Genomic DNA, 21834 nt, shown 5'->3' with positions numbered 1-21834 from the left:
AAAAGGATGAGATGTAACCGTATGTATTGTACTGTATACGGTAGTTTATATATATATTTTTAAAGCTAGTTGGCTCGCTATGTTGACAAGCTAGGCAATAGCGCCGTCATGTGGACAAAGTGTGAACCTATAACCACAAGCTCCTCGCTGATTTCCATGTGTAAATTTTAAAATAAAAAATAATATGCCAATAAATCATCACAGAACACAAATAAAGGCGAAAATCATGTCAGAAATGTGCCATTTTAGCAAGGACAGAGAACAAATACATATACGGTACAGTACAGTATAATCTAAAAGCCACATTGCGCATGCGTAAACCCACACTGGGCCTTGGACATACAGTATACGGAGTCTCTTTGGAGACAAACTAGGTTAAAACTGTTGCGAAAGCGACTCTTTGTGAACAAATATTGTTAAAATTTGTCACATATATTGACAACTGATGTCCCTAAAAGAGCACCCATGATAAAATTGCAAAGTATTGCTTTTATTTTTATTTTCTTCGCCTTCATGTTGTTTGTCTAAGCGGAGCTGCCGTCCATCTTCCCCTGCGGATTAAGTTCCGTGTGCGTTTCGAGTACGCATAGGGATCAGCGTTTTCGACTGTTCAGAGGGGCTGCCATTTTAGCGACCTTACGGTAAGAAAGTCGTTGCGATCCTAAAATTTGGAGTATGAGCTTCAGCCCTGTTTTCTATGCAGTTTAACGGTAGCTTTCGTTCGCCCGTATTGCCAGGACAACGAAATGGGCACAGATTGTATTTTTAGGTAAAAATAATATGGGCTAGCGTCGTTATTTGAATGCATCTTTCCGGAAAACGTTTCTGCATGAGTGCCATTGGGCTTATATGTAACACTGGCTATGATCAGCACTGGCTATGATCTACACTCTTTTTATTCACACATTTATTAAAACACAGATAGTAGATATGCAAGGATTAAGGTTTCAAATTACGGCTATACGGTCACTGTTGGGGTTTCAAGTTCGGGTATTGAGTGGGAGAACCTAAAAGTGGTGGTAACCCCTTCCTTTCTTTGATATCTAACTTGCTTCGGCCACCCTTCTTACCCTCCATCATTTCAGACCACCCTGCAGCTCTCCGTTTCGTCTTTGCATACATCAGTTTAAAAAGTGTAGAGCAGTGCCTTGAGACTCGGGTTTCAGCGAGCTCGGCGACCATGCTCAAAGGATCATTCCCGATTGAAATGAAAGGAAATGCCATTAATTCATTCTTGCACCCCGCCCCAAATTCAACCACAATGTAAAAAGTTTGTTTTTGTTGAGAATAGCATACTATACTATTATACTTTATATTAAACAAATATACAGTAATTACAGTTGTTTTTACATCAATTTGTGTGCCTAGGCCACCTGGGGGCAGTATAGGACACAGCTAACGTTATAGTACACACCTAACGTTATACTGTACATTGACCCGTCTCTCACTCGTCACCACTGTACCTCTTCGTTGCACCCTGTAACACCTGCCGTTACAACTCTTGTTTCCATCAGAGTCACTCTATGATGGGCATGGCGGTGGTCCAGCTCAAGTCCCAAAAACACCACAAGGATATCCTGGACGCCCTGCACCACCTGAGGCTGCAGGGACACCTGAGTGACATCACAGTCCAGGTCGACTACCAGGGCCACTCACGGGCATTTCAGGCTCACCGGGTGGTCCTTGCCGCCTCGAGCGGCTACTTCAATAACATCTTCCTGTCACTGGATGCCATCCCAGACCACATCCCGCTCTCCAACATGCATCCATCTGACTTTTCTGACTTTTTGGAGTTTGTGTACACTGGTAAGGCGAAGGTGGCCCGGGGCAGGATGGCCGATGTGCAAGCGGCAGCCAAGATCTTGGAATGCAGAGAGCTAGCCAGGGTTTGCAGCATGAATTGTAAATCCCGGTCGGATGCGGTAAAGGAATCATCACAAGTGACCACGACTGGCAAAAAGAAGAAGCCATTGAAACCTCAACTTCCTCAGAAGACTTCAGAGCGGCTTTCAAAAAGATATAAGGTGAAGACCACCAAGCTCAAACTGAGTTTGGGTGGCCGCAAAGTCTTGCAGAGAAGTATCCCAACTAGAAGCGAGGAGTATAATGCTGAAGAGGAAGATGACTATATGTACTCGTCCTCCCCCACCTCACCTCACTTTGATGACAACACACTGAGTCTGAATGATACGGAGGATACATTGCTGTTGTCCGGGGGTGAGGAAGAGGGCATCAGGGCATCCAACAGCACCTCCAAGGGGAAATTCTCGTGCAGTGAATGTAATCGGTGCTTCCACTACGAAAGGAGCTACCTGAAGCACATGAGGTAGGTGCCCGGTTGTCCGGGGTTCCCAAACCTACTTGGTCCAGGGACCCCTAATTCAGTTATTACCGTGCACATACATATTTGTCAACTGGAATCTAACCTGCCACATGTTTTACTAGATTAAACACAGGAGGATTTTATTTATCATCACTGTCATTTTGGACAATATTGGATAATTCAGAAATCATCAGGGAAATTTTGGAGTCACAACTCAAGTCATTGTCCTCCGCTTCACGCTTAGCACCTACCACGGAGTCATTGCTGACCTGGTTTACCGCTGCGAGACCTGCCTAAAGACCTTCTCCAACCGCAGCAACTTGAGGATCCATGAGAAGCACGTCCATAGCAGTGAGCGGCTTTTCACATGTGAGATCTGCGCCAAGACCTTCAAGCGCAAGAAGGATGTGGTGCGCCACCACAAGCAGGTCAGGTTGCAAATGGGTGAAAGACATCTTGTGAATTTCCACCAGGGTTCTGGTAAATTCCCATGAGAATTTCAGCTGGGGAATTATGGAAAATTTCTATCGGAATGTATGGGTATTAAAAAGCAACAAAGTCCTGCAACTCGAGCACCAATCCTTTTACCGCATTTCCTGACTCGTCCACCTTGCCTTTTTAGGTGCATGATCCTCATGTGCACCAATGCTCCGACTGTGGCAAGTCACTGAGCTCCAAAGCATCCCTAAAGTTGCACAAGCGGACGCATAGCGGCATCAAGGCCTTTGTCTGCACTGACTGCGGAGCGCGCTTCACCCAGAACTCGGCTCTCAAGATGCACCACAGGTACGAACTTGGCCACGGAACGAATTAAACTCACGAGGTACCGGTGTACTCTATTTACTCTAAATAATACATTTTTGTTCATCTATTGATGCCAGCAAGGTATAGTGACAGTCAAAACTACTGAATTCAGCTCCATGAAATGGCAGAAAAGATTTATGTCTGGCTGTTGGTTGTCTTTAGAATCCACACGGGCGAGAAGCCCTTTGCCTGTGATGAATGCGACTCCCGCTTCACCCAGAAAAGCATGCTGGCCTATCACAAACGCTCGCACACGGGTAAGACGGCAACCCAATTACGATCTTGTCCTTTATGGCGCTTTCGTCAACTTTTGTTGTTGTCCAAGGTGAGAAACCCTTCATGTGCGAGGCCTGCGGGAAGAGCTTTGCCTCTAAGGAATACCTGCGGTATCATTCCAACATCCACACCGGCTCCAAACCGTTCAAGTGCGAGCACTGTGGCCGGGGCTTCGCCCAGAGGAACTCCCTTCGGCAGCATTTGACAGTGCATACGGGTAAGCATTTGGTTTGGATCTTCCAAGTTTGAAAGCTGAGATTGTCATTTGACATCCCGCACCCTGCCCTGCCCCAGGCGAACGTCCTTACGCCTGCACTTACTGCGACAAGCATTTCACACAGCTCAACGCTCTCCAACGGCACCAGCGCATCCACACCGGTGAAAAGCCCTACATGTGCGGGTTGTGCAGCCGCACTTTCACTGACAAGTCGACTCTTCGCCGACACACTGCGGTGAGTTACACACCGTCTCGAAACTTGACCCGAACAGATGGAGAAATAAAAGTGTTGGAACAAACAAACAAACACAAAATTCTGACCGACTAACCAAAAACTATCCAACCACTAACGTAACACTAAAAGCAAAAACAAACCCCAAACTGAAAATAAATTAAACCATAGTCCAAATATAAAAAATATAATAAACCACATCTTGTGACCTTTTCCTCCACTGTGTCCCAACTGAAGACTCATGATGCCAATGCCCCGTGGAAGAACTACCTGGTGGTCTTGGAGGGCAACGTGGAGGAGAAGAAATCCAAGGCTACAACGCAGGAGAAAAAGAGCGCTGCCAAAAAAGCATCGAAAAGCAACGTCACCTCTCTCGCTGCCGCAGTGCCTCCCGAGTCGGGGCCCATCACCCTGGTGAATCATGACCACCTGGGCATGGTCACCACCATCCAAACTGAGATGCTGTCTCGGGATCAGGCGGTGACGTCAGATGGCAGTAGCGGTGGCATCACGTTGGACAGACCGTTTGCCATCCCTGTGGAGGCAAACTGCTCCGAAAGCACCCACTCGCTCCCCGTGGATACCCCCTCCATGTCATCCCTGCTGGAAGAGGCCGCCTCGCACACCATTCTGGCTCACGAGGCCGAAGCGGCGCAGCTCAACATTCTGACCGTGGTCGTGTCTGACAATATGTGTAAAGATGAGCAAATTCGGCAAAGAGCGTCAGAGATTAAAGGAGATGACGGCCAAGCCAATCCTGAGAACGTGTGAACGTAAATACGAATTCCATTGGACTCCATGTTTAACAGTCATGGCTGTATTAAATCATTATTTGAGCTTATTTTTAGCTGTTGTACTTGCTACGTGAATTATGTTGTGAACATTAAAGGAATTGAGATTTTGAATCAAAGCAGAAATAGTGGCTGGCAGCACACCACTCATGAAAACTAGTTACAAAAAGACGTTTTCTGGCATTGTTATTGGGGTATGCATAATTCATAATACAGGGTTATGAATTGCAAATAAGGAGCCCTGTATCAACAAAATAAATAAAAGATGTCATTACATTTTGGTCCCAGATAAATGAATTGACAAAGTGTGTTAGCATAAGGACATTTTTTCTATATTTGCTGGGAGTTAAACCATTAGCATATTGTAGAATGTCATTCAAATCAATAACTCCAATGTGTTTTGAGTTCTTCTGTGGAACACAAAAACAATGCGATTTTGGATGACTTGGGTGCATAAAACATGGCTGTGGAGCCTAACGGATAGAATACAACTTTATTGTCCATTTGCACAAGCTTCAGTTTTTTTGTGTTTTTTTATTTTAAAGAATAGGCTGGATACTTTGGTGATAGATTGGAATCGACACGGGTGGGGAGGGGCATGCTTGGCGAGGAGGTGGAACGACATGAAATGATAGAGAGCTCCCAACATGGCAGAATAGCCGTCAATAAGTATTGAACCGGACAAAATCAGTCATAATTTTAAATAAAACAATCCTGAGGTATTCCACGCACATGGAGAGGAAATAAATGGCTTTTGATATGCATAACAGTCTCTTTTAACGCATTTCTAAACTTTCTGAACCCGCGAGAACGTCGTCATAATGTGTTTTAAGTAGAACAGGATTGATATTGATAATATTTGCTACAAACAGTTCTGAATTTGTGAGAAACACGAGCAATTTGAGAATCTTTTCGCAAGGTTTTAGTGCGCTTCCTTTAACCTTCATTGTGTCGCTCGCAAGAGGATGTTGTATGTGTCACAGTAAAGAAAAAAAATTGTGCAACTATTGCGGTGGATCGATAACTGTTTCTCTCCAATGGGGGGAAAAAAAGGAAAAAAAACTTGTTTTAAATTCAGACTCAACCACCATGATTTTTTTACTCCCAATCGGATCATGACCCAATCGTGCTATGTGAAAGGTCACAAAAATGCAATTATATTTAGCCATTTCAAATATTAAAAAGCATACGTATCGGCTGCAAAGGTCTTGTTTCTTTATAGTGTCACACCTCATTGAGAATATGGGAGTTACAACGACAAAAAGAAAAACCTTGAATGACTAACATGAGGTATACAGAAGTGTTCCACTCGAGAGGAGTGGATGTGGAAATGCTTTACATATCGACTGGATTTGGACGGAAACGCCACTGTAGCACAATGTTGTGTTGTGGGTGTGTGTGTGTGTGCGTTTGGGGGGGCGGGGCATGCGCATAACTTGATTGTGTGGGCGTCCGCCTACTCTCATTTGAGGTCTCCCTCGTCACCCTGGATGGTCTTTTTGATGCGCAGCAGCAGCGTGGTGTGCCACTGGTCCAGACGCGAGATGGAGTCAAACTCCTTGACCTGAACCACAAAAGCACGGCACGATTGTCAAGCATAAAGCAGATGGCCACGATGAAGAGAAACAGGTGACAAAAGGAGAGAGTGTGGATCAGCCAAGAACAAACTGGCCAATCTCAGTTTTAAAAATCAAACGTGGCCCTTGAGCCTCCTGAAAAAGACTTACCGCCTCTGTGAAGGCCTCGCTGTTCTGTTCCTCATGTGCCTCCAGCAGTTTCTTAAACAAAAAAAAGTAGATTATTAATACTTTTGTTTGAGAAATAAAAACTGAATGGCGGTTACCTTCAACAGTTTGCATTCTCTCGAATCTGAGAAAGCCGGGAACATTTCCTCATATTTCTCCACAGCAATCTATGGGGAGGACACACCTGGATGGGAGAAGGTCTTACCAGCGGTGTAGAAGAAACCCTCAAGAAGCATACTTGCCTTAGCGTTGAGCTCGTCCACGATGAAATGACACAGCGCCGCTTTGAAGAAATACTCCTTTGCGCTGTACTTAAGCAGCGGGTTGTCCATCGTGTTGGCGCCGACCTGTTTGTATTCATATTCATAAAAATCATTCAGCCTCATTTATAGATACCAATTATACCATTTAATGAAATCAATTTCCACACTCATTTCAACCAAACTGTCAACTAAGTGTACATTTTTAGTAATTGTTGTCCCACAAGGATCAATGCCAGACTCCATTTTGACCACGCTTTTACCTGCTCGTAGATCTCAATGGCCTTCTGGTACTGCTCCAACTGAGCACAGTAGGCCCCCACCTTCAGCAAACACTTGTTGGCCGAACTACAGGAAGAAATCACATCACTATTCTAATATAGATTTCTCGCAGATAGCAATTTTGAATACCTGTTAGATTCCTCTCCCTTGTAGTAATCTGCCGCTTGCTCAAAATGTGCAATTGCCTTTGCAGAAGAAAAACAAACACTATTAAGTATTCTCGGGCAATAGTGGCACATATTTCCAGAATCAATTAGAAGTGTACTTTTTCGATGTCCACCAGGTCAGCCTCGTAGATTTCGGCGATACTGATGTGATGTTTGGCAGCGATGGTGAATCTTCCCTGGAATGGATTTATTTCAATGAATTATTTAGTTGTTAAATGAAGATATTTCTACCAGTGTCAATCAATTTTTTTTGCAGTATTACCTTTTGAGACAGCTTTTGTGTTGGATAACGTTATCTTGTTTTGCTAATGAAGTGTCTATTTACTACATATTTTGCTTTCTTACCATGTCTGTGTAAATATCGACGGCGGCATTTAAACACTTGATTGCCTCTTTTGGCAGCATAAAGAAGAAGAAAAGGAAGAGAAGGAGGAGGAGAAGGTGAATGTTAAGTCATGAAAAGTGTTAGTTTACATGACAGAAGTTAAAAACCAGAGAACACAAAAAGACACACAAAATGGCTACTAGAGACAACAAAATGTGTACAGCTTAAGCATTCCCAGTTGATGTTATCGGTCCAGAGGCTCACCGTTGGGATCGGACTTCTTGTATGCGTTGCCGGCGTCGATAAAACTGGTGGCGCTGTCGTGTTTGTTCTGCAGCTGCATGTGGAGGTGCGCAGCCTTGCAAAATGCTCCACCAGCAGCTAAAAAATGTTTAAAAGAGTTATTTAACATTCAGGACCATGAGTCAGCATTAACTTGGCAGCACTATCATAAAATGCTGCTCTGTGCAAAAAGAAAAACATCCTTGCAGGTGTGGGGGGTTTTATGTTTATTTTTCATGTTCTTAGCTCACCACTCCAGTTCTTGGCCATCTTGAACATGTTGGCTGCTCTGCAGTACATCTCACAGGCCTCCTCCACTTTGTGATGTCCTCTATGCAGAAAATAGAAAGGGGAAAAGGTACATGACACCTCAATAAAGCCCTGTATAGTGTAAGCCATTAATTGGAGTGGACTCTCTTGAGTTCAGTCTGATAGTAATGATAAACGAGAGAGCCAGCCAATCATGCTAAAGGATGACATTACCCCATGGCCAACCACATAATTACCGACGTTACTAAACATTAATTTTGCCTTTTTAAATATTTTGTCAGTTATTTGCGTCATAAATTCAACCAAGGAGGAAAGTGCTGAATAATGCTAATGCAGTCATCTTAGTGATTTTTCTTTTATGGATGATGTGGTGCCAAATTCACGATAAAATGATTAGCCTGCTGCCGAAAAGTAGAAAAAAATGTCGTGAAGGAATACAAATAATCATGATGAGCTAGCTTGTTTAAAGTATCAAGAGGCTAACCAATGAGTTCGCATATATAACACATGTCATGCCCTCGTAGTTGAATGTCTATATTTATTTGTGTGTGTGTGTGTTTTAACTTAATACATGAACAAACCGGTTCTAGGCGTAAAGAAACGGGCTGTGTGCCAGGTAATGTCACGGAGAGCAGCTTACTTACCCGCCAAACATCCCTCCCAAAAAAGAGCCCGACGACTTGACTTTCTTGTCGGCGTCGGCCATGAGCTGTATCGCCTCTTTTTCTTTTCCACTGTTGTCCATGTTTTTAGATTATAAACTTTGCAGAAAAGAACCGCAGAGGATTGACTTGTCAGGGCAGGGATTACGCAGAGCGGTTTTGCGCAGCAGTGTGGTTCTTAGTCACTTCGACTGGGCACGGTGGGAGTTGTATTTTTACGTCAGCGTGTGCGCATGACTTTTGAGTGAAAAAAAACTACAACTCCCAGCTCAATGTAAAAACGAATGATTTTTACACGAACGGAAGCGACGTTAAACACCAGTGTCGTTTTTCGTTGTCATGTTAACATTTTACACTGTATTGTTTCTTACACTATACCCTACCTCCTAACACCATAAATACAAAATGTTAAAAGTGAAAGTGACTTATAAAGTAGCTCACAATTCTGACCAACAGATGGCGCCAGACTATTACATTTTACGCTTTTCCCGGAAATTAAAACGCAAAATTGTGTACACACGCACTCCAGATTCAGTTTATGTTGAGGTGGTTTGTTTACAGCAGCAAATTACAGTACGGTTCCTTTTCGACATGCTGTTCAGTCTACATGTGATTTGCAATTCACGCATTAAAATATATTGCACACCCTTTGTCGTAATTTATGCCTGACTGCAGGGGCGGTTCTGGATCAATTTCACTGAGGGGGCCGGGCTGGGGCCAGGGGTTTTGATGGGGGGGCACATTCAACCCAGGGCTAAAAAGACAGATTCAAAATCTTGACTTTTTATTTCTTCAGACTTTGAAATTGTAGTCATAACATTACAGTGATGAGAAAAAAACAGTATTAGGAGGGCTAAAATGTCTGCAAGCGTAACAATACGCTGTGTCCATCTGTTGAGAATATTCAAGCCAGGGGATGATATGGTACCAGCCTGCCGGGGACAAAAATTGCAAATACACTGAAGCTAGATGTTTTACATGCATATAATTATCCAAATTTTAAAAGGCAATGTCTTATATATTGATCCTGTTAAATAAAAATTAAAATAAAAAGGGAGACTAAAAAAGTTACACACACACGCGCGCGCACACAAACACGCGCACATACACTCACACACGCGCGCGCGCACACGCAAATAGCACTCGTGTCGTGGTAATTTCCTTCTCTGCGGACTGCTTCTCATTTTCCCGCTCATTTTTAAATGGCGCAGCGCACTAAAGGGTCCGACTAGAATGTTAAATCACGCGCTTTGGTTCCACCTTTCGCATCGGCGACTCGGCACGACTGCGTAATCTGCGCTCGGAGGGGGGGGGGGGCACAGGGGGGGCCAGAATCGGTGCTACAGGGGCACTGGCCCCCATTGCCCCCCCCAGAACCGCCACTGCCTGACTGGCCCATATCATCAAGAGCCATATGGCTCTTGGCCTGGAAAAAGTCAACACACATGAAACAAAAACAGGTTCCTCTTAATTTTTCGAAGCAAAGAGTATGTTTGTTCGCACCCTGTTCCAAAAACTCAGCATGAAAATGTGTCTGTGCATGACATTCCAAGACATACACCACCAAGTGATAAAGTATTGTTGCTAGTAGGATACTAGAAACAATGTAACAGAAGGCAAAAACAGTCCTCCAACTAAAGCTTCCCAATGATGATGACATGACCCCTATGTGTGTGTGAGGGGGGGGGGGGGCCAAAAAGCTCCACAAAGTCAACTTGCATCAAGTTTAAAGAGTGATGTGTTGCATTTTTACACTTCACGTGCCACGTTATAATCATTTCCACTTTCACAAAAAGGCCACTAATTGAGGAAAAAAGTGGACAAAAGCAAGACTAAAAACAGGTTTGAAGCTCTTATTTGAACAGGTTCCTCATCTTCATACAACAAAGAGGATGCAGAAAAGTGGTTATGATTGCACGACTGTCTGTGTCTTATGTGTTGTGTTGTATGATTTTATTTTGACTTCAAGCTGGCACCGCGAGAGTGGCTGCCTTTACAGCAGCTCCTATATTTTGTTTCACTTCTTCCTTTCATAACTTTGCTATGAATTGGGAATTTCTCCATTGTGAGACTAATAAAGGTTTTCTTATCTTATCATCCCTACTGCTTTAAAGGGAAATGGCTACATGCACAAAAACAATGGCACATACTGTTGTACTATGACAGCTACGGTAATCCACTGTTATATTGCAGTTCACTTGTCGTGGTCCAGCTCTATCGCTGTTTCTTTTCACATTTTCAGATTTTTTTTCTTTGTATTTGTGTGTGCGCGTGCATTGAAATACTCTGTGTTTAAACAACGTGGTTAAAGCGTGAAGAATGGGTATGTTAGGTCTTATATTACAATCCGTTTTTTTTTTTGATTATTCAATCGATTTTCCAAATATTTTTTGCTTGCAAGTGTTGTGTTTAAAAAGTCTACTTTGGACACAGGTAAGTTTGGTATGTAACTCCTGTGATGAACAGTGGATCACGGCACTGCATAATGTTGCAGTGCTTTATGCGGCCTAATATCACACTTCAGTATCCCTGCCTAAAATCTGAACGCAGAGGCAAGCAGTCGCTACAATTGAAATTCAAAGTGGCCATTTTGTGCACATCAGCGAAGGTACTTGTCAAATTCAAACTCAGAACACAAAATCCCTTTTGTGAGAATTGGACGGGGCTACGAGGAGCTGAGGCCAGAGTCGGACTCGGCACTGCCGCTGCAGGCCCGCTCCTTGCCGGCGACACATGGCGCCATGGAGCACGGTATGGAGTAGCAGGAGCAGGCGGGACTCTTAAGGGTCTCGTCTGTGATGACCTCCCGCAGGGAGTGTTGCTCCTCCACCTGGAAGATGTTGGACTGCTCCGCTTGTTCCTCGCAGATCCTAGAGAAACAGAGGGGGAGTTTGCTTTGCTTTGATACATTTCTATCAGCAGTGTCAGCAACATATTATCATTTTGGTGAATTACATTTAGCCATTTTACACTTAAGATACAAAAATGGGCCATGAGGCAAAGAAAAAAAACATTAATGCACCCATTTTTGTTGACCTCAGCACAATGAGTACAAACCTGCATTTGGGCTCAGTGGTTGATTGCATTAATTGCTCTTATGTCACTTTCCATTGTTTTCAAATTATTGTGAAAACAGCTGCAGTTTTGTTGGTATTGGAGTTTTGGGTGTGACTGTATTTTTTCTTCAAACAGTACCAAACCTTAAAACCCTTGGGGTACTTCAAGTCTTTTCTTGGACTTTGCACTGACACGAAATGGCAGGACAGGTCGCATCTGAGCCTTACTAGAAGAGTGCAGAGTGGCACTTAGTTGTCCACTTCTGCCACTTTGCAGTGTTGAAAACAACGGTTGCCATCCATGTAAGCGTTTTACGCGTCACACCAGATGTCACGTAATTATTTTCATTTTCAGACTACAGGAGGCCATGCCGCAGTTGAGGCAATATCCTGTCTGTTACGTATCCATTGCAGCAATTTTATGTCTAAATATGGATAACCTGATGAAGAACTACAATGTGGCGTCTGTGTAATTATGCAAGCAATCCCCATACTGATGCATATTTTATTTTTACTTTTGTCTCAAGATTGAGGGTGTTTTTTTAGTATAGTGTGACAGCTAAGTATCCCAAATGGTGAGGCAGAAGGCTGGTGATCTTTTAAGCTTTCGACGTAAAGTGAGGCTGTAATCCCTTTAAAGACTATCATTTGAATTCCCCCGGAGGATCACATGCTGCAGAGACCAAACCGAATGTTTGTTCTGTAATGTTTATGCTACTAAAAACCTTGATGCTAAAAATACATATAGGATCCCCATGCAATTCAATTAGCGCTGTGAAGTCGGAATGTTTGACAAGACTCATGAGTAACTCTCCAAAGCTTGGCCCGTGAGGCATTTTGTGGCCCATGGCTGTTCGAGTGAGCAACGCATCCAACACACCCGGTGCCTCATGCAAAAGCTTGTCATTCAAGTTTGAAGCAACCCAGCCACAGAGCGCGACATGCCAGGACCCATAAGGCAAAAAGAAAATGATAAGTCAGGGCAGTTGACCAACTATTTCTTGTTTGGTTCAGTCCCAATGCACTACTCTGGGTTAATAATTAAGAAGTGCATAACAAGTCAACTGTCTTGCATTATCACTGAGGAACATTGAAAGCTCCTGTTTCCAAAGTCAAATATGAGCATCCAAGCACTAAAATGCCAGAGATACTTAACAGCAATCTGACGGACTCGACTCCAAATTTGGCAGTGAGACGTCAGTAATTCTGGGAGTAAAAAAAAAAAAAAAAAAAAAAAAAAGGAGTTAATACAAGTGCCTGTGGGACATGTCGCAATGCACGATGAATTGTATTGTGGAGAGGAGCAGAGGAGAAGGTCACACACGGGTGATTATTTTCTTGTCTGATGTGACGAGCATTGAAGATGTGGAGAAAATGTTTTTGCAGAAACAAATCTGTGAGAAGGCAGAAGAGAAACAAACACAACCTGCTGACCTTGCAGCTTTTCACCGCCAGGCAACTTTGTGACCCGCTCCAAAAAAACACAATCAACTGGAACGGCAGTGGACGTCCGCCAAAGCCAAATAACCCCTATTTGTCAGACCGGGAAATTATCATCAAAATTTCCTGTAGGAGATGGTAATGCAACGAACAATTTGGTCACTTTCCCACCATGCACAAATGCGATCGGGCTTAAGAAGTGAAAATAAGTCATTTCGTCATGTTGACCTCAATGCAGTAAGCCAGGATTGGGTTCAAATCTGGGCTCCGGCCTTCCTAACACTGACTGAGTGCTCAATAACTCTAAAATATTCATATTTCATGAAAAAGAATACCGGTAGTTAAGGCAAGACAAAGACTCTGCCCAACAGTGACAGTGCATGTCCTGCCACTGAAAGGCAGTTAGGCTCTAGCTCACTCACGACCAGAATGAGGACAAGTGCTATGACGACAGAAAAAAAATAGAGGCACGGATGTCTTACCTGTCATAGATGAGTCCGTCAATGCCCTGCTCCCTCAGTTTCCTCCTATTCTCGTGCTCGTTGTTGTCATCGCCCCAGCTGAACACCACCAGGCCTTTGTCCTGCGCCTCCCTGATGAGGCTCACGTTCATCATCAGCTCCTCGGTGTGAGCGCTGATGCCCTGGACGACACATTTGTTAAAAAATGTAAGCCTGATGTCCAAAAACGGGAATAGTGTTCCTGTTTAATATCCAAAGGAGGGTCCAAAGGAGGGTGGGCGGGGTCATACTAGAATGTTCTCGCTCTGAGCGAAGCTCATGGCGATCTCGGTGGTCTGGCAGCGGATGTCCATCAGCTCTGGATACTTTTCAGAGATGCCCTGCGTCAGGAAAAGGATTGGGTACTTGTTCTGCTTGCGGCGCACCCTGAGGGATAAACACAGGAATAAATTTGGATATGACTTCATAGGATTCTATGCTACCAGACATCTAGCGGTTATTTAGTCCAGACTACATTGAATAGTACAGTATTTATTACATTATTTGGAAGTTAGTTAACTCAACCCAACCCCATTTAGATCGGTAAAATTAGCTGTGTTTGCATTTTAGTAAAGTTTGTGTCTTAGTTTGACTGACCACGAAGATGTCACTCCTGTTAACGGTCGTATGCGAGCTTACATGGAGCAGATATCGGGGTCGAAGCAAGAGAAGACGATGCGTCGCTTGCCTCCTTCACGGAGAACGCAGGACAAAATGATGTCTATGAACATGTTCATGTTGAAGTAGGATGACATGTTGCCTTCCCATGACCCGTCCTGTCGGGACAAACGTTGAGCACTTCGCACATTTCCATAGATTTAGCTGTCGTGTTCTGTTTTAGATGCATCACCTTCATCTGACTGATCCATTTGAGCTCGATGTTGAAGCCCACATGTTCTGGGAGAGCTTGGAAGATCTGCGTCAGGGGGAAGAGGAAGGATTTCAGTCAATCGAGAAGTCAAAAGAATGATGCTTGTCTTACCTGCGAGAGCGACGGGAAGGGCTGATGCTCGTCAATCTCGTCATCGTCCTCCATCATGTCTGAAAAAAAAAAACACCGTTGGGTCAGCTGAGTTATGTTATTTGACGTCGTATCTGAATCAGCTTTTGGGAAAAAAAATAAAATAAAATTTTAAAAAAACAAGACCTTTGAGATCGCTTCCCTTCATGGCGGTGACGTGAGCCAGCTGAGTAAACAAGACAAACACACATACTTAACTGGGCACCTTGAGAACTGTGCGGCAATCTCACAAACGTGCAGTGACACTCAAAGTTAACCCTTGTGCCCAATAATATAACTGTCAAGAAAATACAGTCACGTCATTAGGCTGCCTAAACTAGAAGCGTTCTTCGAGTAGCTTTAATATCAGAGAAAACAAAAAAAAATGTCAAACATAACTTTTGTTCTAAATAAAATTTAATGACAGTAAATTAAATTTTTGGGCCACAAAAATGGGACACGTGTGGGTATAAGACGAGATTTAAAATACATCAATAAAAACATTTCTTTTTGCCCCAATCTGAGCAAAATGATTGTCATTGAAAAAAAAAAAAGTCTGATGAGTTTGTGTGGACTGTGTAACTTACCTTCAGAAGCTGCAGCTGATCAAACGTTAGATCTTTCACAGGCACCTCAATGAGCTCTAGAGTCTGGTCATTTTTCTGGAAAATGGCACGCGACATCCAAGTCAAGATAAGGGATTGTTTTCCCATTTGACATGCTTCTACCATTCCACGTGACACTGTGCAAAAGTCACTGTGTCAATGTATTGCGACGTGAGGCATGACCAAGGCTGTTTGCACATAGACGTAGCTGACCTCCCCCTTTGTCTACAGCGCTCATGGAGCCCGTCAAGTAAATGCTATGCCGTCAATCTTATGCTGTCATTGTATTTCATGACCCCAATCCAAGCTGTGACCTTTTTCTTGGTGGCGATGCAGCACGTGAGGTCATGGTACACGATGGGCACGGCGTCTTTGGAGAGGTGGACGTCGAACTCCACGTAGGCGGCCCCCTGCGTGTCCAAACAAAGTTGCATGGGTTTTGAACGGTGTACTGTCGAAAAGGTCGCGCTGCCTTTGTTGGCATCCAAAGAGACATACGTGCTTGGCGGCGCTCTTAAACGAAGCAATGGTGTTCTCTCGCACTCTGTGATGCCTGAAAACATAAATAGTGCATTTGGAGAGACTGGCATGTAACAAGAGAGGGGTAGAGCGCCAAAAGCACCTTTCGCACAGCCAGTCAAAAGCTAGAACAAGACAGCACAGTGAGACTTTCCTTGAATAGCCAAAACCAGCATATTGACTGTACTGTACTTACTTGGCAGCTTGGGTGCTTCCAGCTCCCCGGTGGCCCACGTTCAAGGACCTTCCTTTCTTCCAGTACTTGCTGAAGGTGGCACTCATGTCGCACTGCAGGCCCGGGATGGGCCTGATCACCAGGTAGTCCACTGCAACACAACAGACGGTTGGGCTTCTTCCTCGCTGTCATCTCATCTTCCCAATCTTTACAGGTTCCTTGCCTCGCACTTTGCCGATGGTCTGCCTGGAGTTGCGCCCCATGATGGGTAGCGTTACCAGACCGTGGTCCCTGCCGCTCTCCAGGAAGGTGGAGGAGAGGAGGCAGGCGGTGCCCACGTAACCCGGGTGAACGTCGCCCTGGACCACGTGCTCGCTCATATCTTCCTGCAAAGTCCCACTATTAGAAAAAAAAGGCTTTCAAAGTCATCCTCACCTCGACCCAGGCGTGTCTTCTTGCCTCAAAGAACTCAAAAGTGAGCTCCAGGTTGTCGGGGTCCATGCTGTGGATGCTGTACTCGGTCCACCGTGAAGGTTCCAGGGCGTAGCCGCACTCTGGCTGCGAGTGGCGGGACTTGTAGCATTTTGGGCTGATCATGCTGATCTCCAGGGTGGTGGGCACCTTGGGTGGGGATGACATGTTGTGCGAGTCCTCGCCCTCTTCGTCCTCCTCCTCAACACCCTCCAGTGTCAATTTGATCCTGAACAGATGGGCAGATGCAAACTATGTTACCAAATGGCATGTTACCTTACTCAGGCCTTAATTGTTTTTCCCCAAAACCTTTTTAAATCAAAGCCAACTGCAGGGCACTATATAAAATGCATTAAAGCCAGAGCTGCCCGAAATGAACAAACAAAAACAAAAAAAGCAGGTAAAAAATGTCCATGTGCTGTTTTTGAGGTTTCAAAAAAATGGAACTACTGCACACTTGACCTCCTTGACAAAATGGTCAACGCCTGCTCAGTGTTCGTGTTTTATTCAACTCATGTAACCGCTGTGGGCTCAAATCATTCTCCCAAGAGGATGTGTTGGGCGTTGCGTTTTGGCCCACCTGAAACGAGACTTCTTGAATTTCTTCTTGGTGATGGACACCGGAGACATCTTGGAATAGTGCAGACGCAGGCGAATCTCCGTTTGGCACGTGAGCCAGCCGACGTCGACACACGTGACCCCATCTAAAGCGTGGGAGGACACAGCAAATGAGGAAGGACATCATTCATGCTTAATTTCAGTTCTGTTCTAGCTCCAACAACGCTATTCAGAACCAAAGTCTTAGAAAATTAAACTATGCCCTGAATTAAAAACAAAGTCTGCTGTTGCTCAGAACAAATAAACAGGACGCTAATATTGTGGAAAAAAAATATGAATGGGAAAAAAAAGTGATTTCGTATTTTTGTTAATCTCCAAATGACTTTTTTTCCACTTTGGATGCAAACATTATTTCGGTTTGACAGTGACAATATAAACAGAGATTTTTTGTTTGTTTTTTAAATTCAAGCAGCTGACACAGTCCTACTTGAGGAAATAAGGTTAGCTTTTTATTTCTTTGTTCATTTGGTCCAATGACTTACTGTGAATTCCAAACTGCCCACTGTTGACATTCACGTGAGGTGCTGTAATGAAGGAAAACAGCATTAGAGAAAGCAAGAGAAAATAAATGTGTCAAAAAAACAAAACCGCTCAACCCAGAGCAGCTCCTATTAATAGTTACTTTATATTAACAACAATACATGATAGTGTAGCTATACTTTGTGAACATTGAATGGCAACCATTAAAGGACAAGCTCGGAATGATGCCTTTCCAAAGCTAACACCAAATATTGTGAAAAGAAAAGAATTTGTTCCCAAGAATGATCGTGTAACAGTAATAAAGGGTGGTGTGACAAAGGTGTTTTTGCCATAGGCTTCTCTAGAACCAACTTGGTTTGCGAGAGCAAACATTACAGTCATATGCTTGTTACCCCAAGCGACTACTACAGCGTTTACGTGTGTGCAAAGCTCGTTCCAGAAAGTATCCCAGCTCATCGCTTCCATAAACCAACAAGTGCTGAAATGTTCTCCAGGGGTGATTTTTTTTTTTAAAGCTCTACAAGGAGTTTATTAACAAGCTTTGCCCAAGCCAAGCACATTGTGCACCTGTTGTAATACCTGTGGGGCTCATGGTGCGGGGATGATGATGGCTCTCCCACACATTGACTATCACCTGAGAAGGATCGCCCGCCCTCTGCAAGTAAAATGTTTGTTTTGTTTTGGGGTTTTTCACAGTTTTAATGCACACAGCATGAGTAAAAGGTTTCGGTCTGCTCTTCAAGTCATCTTTGGACCAGACAGACCATCAGTGGCCTTGGGCGGAGGGTTGGGAGGAGGGGTGCATGTCTGAAAAGGGGGGGGGGATTTGTGAGAGAAGATGGAAATGTTAGGCCCTCCATGGAATCGCCAGATTTATACAACGAGGTTGGAGAAAGTATTTTGACAGCATTTTAATTTTGAAATACCACCGTTTGTGGATTGAAAATCATTTCTAAAATATAATATTAATAAATACACAAACAGATTTTACCAACAACTTAACCTGCGTGTGCATATGACGAAATACAGAATTTGCTTATCGTGTCATTTATGGCATTCAAGTTTGCACATGCAGCAAAATTTGGAACCACCTTTCGTCGAGTCTGCAACAACAACTAGATTAGATGATTCTTCGTAGGCATTCAAAGGAAGGTGAAAGTTCATGAAAGAGAGAGAGAGAGAGAGAGAGAGAGAGAGAGAGAATTATTCACAGATTCACAGACAGAAGAGGGGGAAAAAAAGTAGTCTTCTCGGTCCTGCCAGAAGTCAATCCATGACATCAGCTAGGTCGCACTTGGACATGTCACAAGATAGAAAACAAGTGTGTTTAGTCAGGTTAGCACGAAATCTTTGCCCCAGGTACTTAGCCTTTAGATGACGCATTGTTGTATTATGAAACATTTAATTGTCTACCATGGATGGATTTTCCTTTCTGTGCCTGGGAGGAGTCACTCAAACAAAACACAGCCACAACACATCGTCCATTTCCTGTTCTATGGTTTTACAGTAATTGCACTTTTTACACTTCACAACTGTTGGACACAGTTTCTTGAAAATCTGTGTCAATTTCATCCATGTCACACCCGACAACTTCACAATTGCAAGATATTTGACTTATGGCATCAGAGTGTTAATATAAAATGACTCACTTTTGCCTCTAGAAAGAAGCCCTTGAAGTAGCGGTACTTGACCTCAACTCCCCTGGGAATGGCGACCGTTGTCATCCACTTATTTCTGGTGAAGCGAGAGGGGACATTGCAGTCAGAATGCAAACAAAAAAGATCTTTTGAGCCTTTGTGGAATTGCAAAACCAAGTTATCACAAACCCCTCATCACTCAGGGCTTTCAAGACCACTGCTTTTTGGTAGCTCCAGATGCCGAGGGATTCACAGCTCCCAACCACGGCAATCACCTCGCCTGAGGAGCATTCAGGAGCGGAAATTTTAAACAGGAAATAAAAGGCCAGTAGCATATCAACTACCTCGACAGCATAAAACACAACAGTCAACCCTAGCTATTCGCAGGTTTTCAGGAGCATTACCTGCTGCAAATAGCAAATATGTTCCATGTCAATATGTTAAAAACCCTAAAAGACTTCAATAGAAGTCTGGCTCTTTGTGCAGTTGACATCAGAGGAGCTAATGTGGTAAGCATTTCAAGATGAGGCATAGGAACGTCTGGTAAGAGCTCAAGGCAAGGTACAGTATGGACCCAACGAAGGATAGAGTTGCAAGAATGACAATGACATTAAGTGACAAATCAGCAAGGGTTGACTATTTGTACTTTTGTGTTGTGTCGGCCGGGTTGAACAAACCTGGACAAGTTTCTCCTCTGACACTGAGGGTCACCTGGGAGACGTCCATTATTGACAAGACTGTCCACTGCCACGTGCCAACGAGAGGGGGGGGGGGGGGGGAATATATTATTTCGTGTACATATTGTCACTCAAATACCCGCATGGACAGTAATGTAAATGGTGTCGATAGTACACATTTATATTAACTGTGGAAATGCTTTGACGCTTTGTACAGTTACTCTAGCAGTGAAATGTCATTTTAACCCTCCTGTTGTCCTCGGGTCAAAATGACCCGTCACTGTGTTAAAAACGCCCCAAAAAACCCCTAAATGATAATTTTTTAACTTGAAATTTTATGACTTTTCCTAGATTGGCCCCAACTGCAGAAAAATTGAAATGTTTTTATTCACATTTCCATGTGACATGTGACAACATTCCAAAAAAAAGTACAAAGGTGGTCTTCGGGTCAAAATGACCCATGACGCAAATAGGGTTGAAATCAAGGTCAAGGTTATTTACACACCATAGAATGTTTCAGTGTTTTAGTTGTGTCTCAGATCAATTAGTAGAACACGTGAACAAGACAGTAGTAGACATAAACAAGACAAGATACGTTCTCGTAGATGGCAGAACTCTTTTTTTGTGGATTTCAAGGGGCTATAAAGGTGCTACAGATGACAGGACTCCGAATTCTCTCTGTGCTGACGCCATGAGTGTGCATTATGACATTGAAGAGGCTCTAGAGCTGATTTTTTTCTGCTGTCCAGCAAGACAACTGATTCTGAAGAGGAAGTAGAGGATGTATCAGAAGAAGATGGGGAGGAATATAACCCAGAATATGATGAATCATCTTCAGAACAAGAAGAAATCCCTGAAGCTGAAAGAGAGACGTTCCTTTCAAAAAATGGCAAAATAACATGGTCCTCAGCAGCATACAACCAACAAGGCAGGCATGCAGAACAAAATGTACAGGAGCTCCTGAGAAACCTGATGATCCACCTTCCACAGCCACTTCCCCAGCGAGGGCAAGTAAGAAGAAGAAATGCCAGTTCTGCCCTCAAAAGAAGGCCTGTAAAACACATACTGTGTGCTATAGGTGAAAGAAATATATCTGCAAAGGCTGTGCACTTGCATACTGCGCTACATGTGCTAATTAGTTGAATGGGTTATCTTATTTTTCATATTTTTGTCTTGTATTGTATTGTCCTAAATAGTTTACTGGAGGAAAAACAAGAAAGAAACTTTAGTCATTGGAATGAATACAAATGCATCCATAACTCATTTTCGCACATTTTTTTCCTTTTATTAAGCTATAGAAATCCAAGTGAAGAGGGAGAACTATATCACACATAATGTGGTGAAGGACACGTTGTTTCTTCAAGTAATATGAAATTTGGTGTTTAAAATTCAATTTAGCTGCTTATTTGGGGGGTTTAGTGAAGATGGGCCATTTTGACCCGGAGGACACAGGGTGTGTACAGGAAATGAGGACAACAGAGGGTTAAATAAACCGGTTTACCGATTACACAAGTATGTCACTTAAATACCCTATCATGTAAATAACATCGAAAGCACGCATTTTACATGAAGTTGCCGTTTTGTTTTTATGTGTGTTTGTGTGTGTGTGGGGGGGGGGGGGGTAAGTACATACATTTAGCCTAAACGTTTACAACCGAAATTGACAAATTACTAATTTTTTAAACACCATAGGCCACGCAAAGCCTGCCCGACAGCTTTCCTAATTGTTCATTACCTTTTTAGGCAGCGATGGGACGGTTCGTGATGGAGTCCTTTTGGTCAGGTTACAAAGGCATCTTTAGGAACGGTAACGAACCTCTCCGCCTTCCGCGAGGCATTTTTTTTTGTCCGACAACGAATGATACCGCTGAAATTAACTTGAACTTCTTATCACGTCAACGAAAACGGCTTCAAGGCGGTGACACGCGTAAAAACCGCAGAGCTAGTCCAACAAATATCTTTCTGTCCTCGCCTAGTGGTCGAGAGAATAGCGACAATGTAGAGGATTTCATTTCAAATT

At 43.5% G+C, this 21834-nt stretch overlaps 3 protein-coding genes across 8 annotated transcripts; 1 reads left to right on the top strand and 2 right to left on the bottom strand.

The window, feature by feature from the left end:
- The first annotated feature begins 543 nt into the window (after positions 1-543).
- Positions 544-4919, top strand: LOC147185551 (uncharacterized). Of its 3 annotated transcripts, none has more exons than XM_086104057.1 (8): positions 544-641; positions 1515-2326; positions 2640-2751; positions 2946-3109; positions 3290-3384; positions 3453-3620; positions 3698-3855; positions 4090-4919. In XM_086104057.1, the coding sequence occupies exons 2-8, from the start codon at positions 1524-1526 to the stop codon at positions 4621-4623; spliced, it is 2034 nt and encodes a 677-aa protein (XP_085960183.1). In that variant the 5' UTR covers positions 544-641; positions 1515-1523; the 3' UTR covers positions 4624-4919. The 3 variants fall into 3 exon arrangements, with proteins under 3 accessions (XP_085960183.1, XP_085960182.1, XP_085960181.1); XM_086104056.1 differs by having other exon boundaries at positions 605-641; positions 1517-2326; positions 2568-2751; XM_086104055.1 differs by having other exon boundaries at positions 633-769; positions 2568-2751.
- A 203-nt stretch (positions 4920-5122) lies between these two features.
- LOC147185550 (beta-soluble NSF attachment protein-like) lies at positions 5123-8822 on the bottom strand. The gene is made up of 11 exons (XM_086104063.1): positions 8619-8822; positions 7956-8035; positions 7687-7803; positions 7443-7489; positions 7196-7273; positions 7060-7115; positions 6912-6996; positions 6631-6735; positions 6487-6555; positions 6371-6421; positions 5123-6207 (listed from the first exon to the last, which is right to left on the bottom strand). The coding sequence occupies exons 1-11, from the start codon at positions 8717-8719 to the stop codon at positions 6106-6108; spliced, it is 891 nt and encodes a 296-aa protein (XP_085960189.1). The 5' UTR covers positions 8720-8822; the 3' UTR covers positions 5123-6105.
- Positions 8823-9407: 585 nt separating this feature from the next.
- LOC147185549 (glycerophosphocholine phosphodiesterase GPCPD1-like) lies at positions 9408-21794 on the bottom strand. 4 transcript variants are annotated; one of them, XM_086104058.1, is made up of 20 exons: positions 21550-21794; positions 19815-19881; positions 19327-19417; positions 19150-19234; positions 18080-18155; positions 17503-17544; positions 16983-17106; positions 16391-16631; positions 16155-16317; positions 15953-16082; positions 15736-15790; positions 15552-15647; positions 15220-15294; positions 14780-14819; positions 14615-14673; positions 14483-14548; positions 14272-14408; positions 13884-14019; positions 13615-13775; positions 9408-11506 (listed from the first exon to the last, which is right to left on the bottom strand). In XM_086104058.1, exons 2-20 carry the CDS (start codon positions 19861-19863, stop codon positions 11302-11304), a joined length of 2031 nt encoding a protein of 676 aa, XP_085960184.1. In that variant the 5' UTR covers positions 19864-19881; positions 21550-21794; the 3' UTR covers positions 9408-11301. The 4 variants fall into 4 exon arrangements, with proteins under 4 accessions (XP_085960184.1, XP_085960187.1, XP_085960188.1 ...); XM_086104059.1 differs by lacking the exon at positions 9408-11506 and adding an exon at positions 11541-12898; XM_086104061.1 differs by lacking the exons at positions 19327-19417; positions 19815-19881; positions 21550-21794 and adding an exon at positions 18592-18630 and having other exon boundaries at positions 18080-18307; positions 19150-19232.
- Between the last annotated feature and the right edge of the window lie 40 nt (positions 21795-21834).

The sequence above is a fragment of the Hippocampus guttulatus genome, chromosome 23, assembly GCF_054856545.1.
Source record: "Hippocampus guttulatus isolate MCC_2025c chromosome 23, RoL_Hgut_1.0, whole genome shotgun sequence".
NCBI classification, from domain to species: Eukaryota; Metazoa; Chordata; class Actinopteri; order Syngnathiformes; family Syngnathidae; genus Hippocampus; species Hippocampus guttulatus.
This window is presented reverse-complemented; position numbering and strand designations above follow the sequence as displayed.

What these genes read in the sequence shown, in the direction of transcription:
- LOC147185551 (XM_086104056.1), top strand. Translation starts at nt 1,524, where the DNA reads ATGATGGGCATGGCGGTGGTCCAGCTCAAGTCCCAAAAACACCACAAG. An exon ending in GCATTTGACAGTGCATACGG is followed by an intron (nt 3,621 to 3,697) that starts GTAAGCATTTGG and finishes GCCCTGCCCCAG; the next exon opens with GCGAACGTCCTTACGCCTGC. An exon ending in CTCTTCGCCGACACACTGCG is followed by an intron (nt 3,856 to 4,089) that starts GTGAGTTACACA and finishes TCCCAACTGAAG; the next exon opens with ACTCATGATGCCAATGCCCC.
- LOC147185550 (XM_086104063.1), bottom strand. Translation starts at nt 8,719, where the DNA reads ATGGACAACAGTGGAAAAGAAAAAGAGGCGATACAGCTCATGGCCGAC. An exon ending in CAAGAAGTCCGATCCCAACG is followed by an intron (nt 7,490 to 7,686) that starts GTGAGCCTCTGG and finishes TGCTGCCAAAAG; the next exon opens with AGGCAATCAAGTGTTTAAAT. An exon ending in GAGAATGCAAACTGTTGAAG is followed by an intron (nt 6,422 to 6,486) that starts GTAACCGCCATT and finishes TTTTTGTTTAAG; the next exon opens with AAACTGCTGGAGGCACATGA.
- LOC147185549 (XM_086104058.1), bottom strand. Translation starts at nt 19,863, where the DNA reads ATGGACGTCTCCCAGGTGACCCTCAGTGTCAGAGGAGAAACTTGTCCA. An exon ending in TTCAAGAAGTCTCGTTTCAG is followed by an intron (nt 16,632 to 16,982) that starts GTGGGCCAAAAC and finishes CCATCTGTTCAG; the next exon opens with GATCAAATTGACACTGGAGG. An exon ending in CCTTCCCGTCGCTCTCGCAG is followed by an intron (nt 14,549 to 14,614) that starts GTAAGACAAGCA and finishes CCCCTGACGCAG; the next exon opens with ATCTTCCAAGCTCTCCCAGA.